This window comes from Saprolegnia parasitica (assembly GCF_000151545.1).
Source record: "Saprolegnia parasitica CBS 223.65 unplaced genomic scaffold supercont2.96, whole genome shotgun sequence".
Lineage (NCBI taxonomy): Eukaryota > Oomycota > Saprolegniomycetes > Saprolegniales > Saprolegniaceae > Saprolegnia > Saprolegnia parasitica.
The window spans coordinates 87,551-91,414 of record NW_012156490.1 but is presented as its reverse complement, the minus strand read 5'-3'; the positions used below and the strand labels follow the sequence as shown (position 1 = coordinate 91,414).

Here is a 3,864-nt window from a genome sequence, read left to right as displayed (position 1 = left end):
CCAATGCCAGCGCTCACGACGTTGCCGAGGTACGCTTCCTGGATGTCGTTCACGCTGATACCAGCACGCTCGATCGCAGCCTTGTTGACGATCGCACCGAGTTCGGGGCCGGTCAAGCTCGAGAGCGCACCGTTGAACGTAGCGATCGGCGTACGCGCGTAGCTGACAATGACAACGTCCTACATACCCATGTCAACCTCGCCGTCTAGCTTTGCATGAGCTCGTCGTACCCGCGGCGAAGCGGCGTGGCTAAAGCGGCGGGCGATCGAGGCAGCGGCGGTCTTCATCGGAGAGAGATTCCAAAAGTGAGCGGCCGACGCCCTTGGATCCTAGCTTCAAGTGCGAACTTCGGTCTCGCATACAAATATCAGGCCACGCCAGCGATTTGTAATCAAATGTCACTATTTATTCAACAACCTCTAAATCGTGTACTTTTGACCTTTGGATGCATACACTATCTCAGGTATTTGCGTATCATCTGTTGCGACCACGCTTGACGCAGCGCTCCATGTTCACACTATTCCAGTGGTGTTGGATGACCACAGGCTATCCGCTTCGAACTTCGCCCTGCACGGGACAATCCCTGGGCACATTCCATGCGGTATACAAACTTCAAGATAGCCGACCAGAATTTAAAAAAAGATCGGATTAGGATGTGTTGTGGCACGTGCCTGGCAGCGGTGTCGACGTTGCTGCTGCGGTCGTGGTCGCCAGACGATGGACAGGCGAGGTACATGTAGGGCCATGGCCCATGCGTGAGGTCGAGCTGCGTCGATGGATACCAACCATGCCCACGGCCATGCACGCTACGACGGCGAGCATCCAAATGGCCAATGAAGGAACCCTCCCGAAGGAATTGACCTCGCGTGGGAAGCTTGTATGCTGCATGTGCCGGCCACGCGTGGAGAGGAATGGAGATGGCGCGATATATGATGAAGGTAAAGGAATAGTAGCCACAGCGTCTGATCATCAACGGTGCTTGTGGCTGTCGTCGCGGTGCCGCGATGCAAAACGGCCACCACGATGCGCCTCCATGCACCTCCTCCTGGCATGCACGCAATTGGCAAGAGTTGGAGTACGCTGAGTTTTCGGCTTAACTCTTTCTCTTGACGAAAAGGGCGTTGAGTGTGCGCAAAAGCCGCCCGTTGTCCACGACTGGAGCATCTTCGCAAAGCGATCGCAGCCCGCCGATGTGTCCACCGTAGAAGGATAACGACAATACCGTCTGCATAGGAGGTGACGTTGGTGCAGGCAGTGTTGGCCGGCCACGCCGACGTCGTGCTTTCATTCCCTCTCGGCGATGGGCGCCGACCCGACGACGCATCGTCAAGCGTCATCGATACTCAATAAGGATCGTAGGAGCAAGATGGGTGGACGCTCCTGGCATTGACGATCCGGCAAGCCAGCGACGTTGTCGCACAAGTGCTCTATCCTTATCGGTACCCAGATGCAACTGCGGTACCGCGTCAACATATATTGTCTAGTGGATGAATCCAATATACTACTGTAGGCTACGGCCGACGAGCTCGTCATCGAGCGGGAAATCTTTGGTGTCACTGTCAGTGTTGGCTCGTACGGCGGCAAGGCCGTGGTCACAAAAGGTCCCAAGGTTCCCAACCCGCGCCTTAGGAAGAGCTTTGGGCTTGAAGCTCACACGATGCGCAAGTACGGGGGTGTACATAACCTTACGTCATCGATATGGGTGCACGTCGCCATACCTCCTGCCACTGCTCGCCGTCCTTGACAATGGCTCGCAGAAGCCGCACGCTGTCCAACCGCGGACCCTCTTGTACAGTCCGACGATGATCATGGAGTTTATGGAGCTCGGTGCTTTGCACAACTATCTCCATCTCAAGCAATTTGGAGTGCCCGTGGAGATGAAGCTCTTGACGATGGAGGTCGCGCTGGTGCTGGCGTTGGCGCTGGCCGACCTCCACCGTCGCAACGTGGTTCATCGCGACGTCAAGAGTTTCAACACTCTTTCTCTCGAGACCCCACTACGTCCGGCTCGGTGACCTTGGCTCGGCGCAGACAGTCGGCACCAAGTTTTGGATGGCGCCCGAGGTGCTCCGGGACCCGGATCATGCAGGCGAAGGACGCATGTACACGACGGCCACCGACATTTACTCGTTTGGCGTCATCTTGACCGAGCTCGACACGCTCTGTGAGCCCTACTCGTAGCTTGTCGACCGCAGCAACGTGGAAGCTCTGGTGCATACGGGCCAACGATGAGTGCGGCATGCCCGCTTTGGCTCAAGAATCTCGCCGACAAGTGTCTCGCGTTCAACGCAAAGACACGACCAACTGCTGCAACCATCGTCCGAGAGCTCCTGCTGCGCCGCGACGGCAACGAGAACGCGCCGACGAGCATCTCCACGGACAAGATGGCGGTCACCAGCGCCGCGACGATTTCCAAATGCACTGCAAACAGTAGCGAGGTAGTATTCCTCAATCCAGACTGAACTACTTGGCGGTAACCGGTTGGTGTCCGCCATGCCAGTGGTGGGCGAGGCAGGTTAGTTGTTTAACTGACACTACCAATTTGGAAATGGCTCGAGCTCGCTTGTGCTCTGCGCCTCGATATTGGATCTTGTCACGTGTGCGATCTTGGAATCGGACTTCTAGATTGCTCGGCCTGGCGCGGAAAACCTCTTCCACTTCTTGGCGTTGCCAACCACTGAAAATAGTCAAGTACGTAATCCTGTCGTTCTAGCATCGGAAAAGCCTTTGAGATAGGGTTAAAATCCTAGAGCCAGCACTGGACAGCTCGTCCTTGATCAAGCAATCGACGAGTGAGTTGGCAATACGCAGGCGTGAATACACAGACGTGGCAAAGTGGACGCTCGTGTGGTCCATACAAAAGCCACAGAAAAAACTTGAAGTAATTGACTCCCCTTATGGTCTATATGCATCGGGCATTGCTCGTGGAGAGCGCGCGCGCAACAAGCAGTAATATACGGTGCCTACATCCATATCTTGTCAAAGACAACGCAACCAAGCTGCCTGCGACGTCGCCTGATGCTCGCAACATGCAACAGCCTGCGCGCGTGCGGCTTTCTCTAGAGGACCAAGTATGGGCCCATTGGGCAGATATCACTGGACCATCGCAGCTTCAAGTCCTTGGCCGAGTCGCTCTCGTTTGGGCGTTGAATTGATGAGTCCTGGGGACCGTGTGACGTGGCAGAATCGGACCGTTGCACTTTATCATCGCTTTTGATTGGCTATAATTATTTCTTTTTATGCCCAATCGAGCCGCGTTTACCATTTCGGCTCCACCACTGTCACTGCCACACCATGACCGGCGACAAGGGCGACGCCTGCACCTCCGCCGCCGCCAAGCCAAGCCTCTCGGACGACGCACCGCGCTCTCCGCAGGCAGCTTTGGACATGGAGCTTACGACAACAGCCAGCAGCGCGACCAGCTCGCCAGACGTCGCAGCCACCCAGCGCACGACGGCTGCAACATCGTCGGGCAAGCGTGCGCACAGCAGTATGACGACTGCTTCGCCCACGACCAAGAAGCCGCGCGTGGACGGTCTGCGCTGGAGTGTCTTGAAGTGCAGCATGACGACGTCGGTCTCGAACGACAAGCAAACGATGACGACCAAGAAGATCATGTCCGACTCGTGGAACTGCGTCATGGCCGGGTCGCCGGCCGACGTCTTTAGCGTGCGTATCGACGCGCAAGGCCCGGACTCGGACGAGAACACGGACTTGTGGGTCGGCTTTTGCAAGGCCGGCGCCTTCAACGCGAACGGAGACACGACAGGCCGGTTCTGCAAGCTGCTGCGGCCGTCCCAGACGTGCGGGATCGACGAGATGGCCGCGTGCTTTGCCGACGGCGACATACTCACGTGCCACTAT

The 3,864-nt window shown here is 56.8% G+C and overlaps 2 protein-coding genes across 2 annotated transcripts in view; one reads left to right on the top strand and one right to left on the bottom strand.

The window, feature by feature from the left end:
• The window catches only part of SPRG_21275 (hypothetical protein), a gene marked incomplete at both ends in the record, with an annotated part of 1,120 nt that extends 833 nt beyond the window's left edge, over positions 1–287 (bottom strand). Inside the window, 2 exons of the mRNA XM_012352317.1 lie at positions 18–179; positions 231–287. Coding sequence (XP_012207707.1) covers positions 18–179; positions 231–287 — 219 coding nt within the window. The remainder of the gene's footprint in view (positions 1–17; positions 180–230) is intronic.
• Positions 288–1,802: 1,515 nt separating this feature from the next.
• On the top strand, positions 1,803–2,181 carry SPRG_13288 (hypothetical protein; the record flags this gene model as incomplete). Its single annotated transcript, XM_012352301.1, has 2 exons — positions 1,803–1,938; positions 1,970–2,181. The coding sequence occupies 2 exons, from the start codon at positions 1,803–1,805 to the stop codon at positions 2,179–2,181; spliced, it is 348 nt and encodes a 115-aa protein (XP_012207691.1).
• Between the last annotated feature and the right edge of the window lie 1,683 nt (positions 2,182–3,864).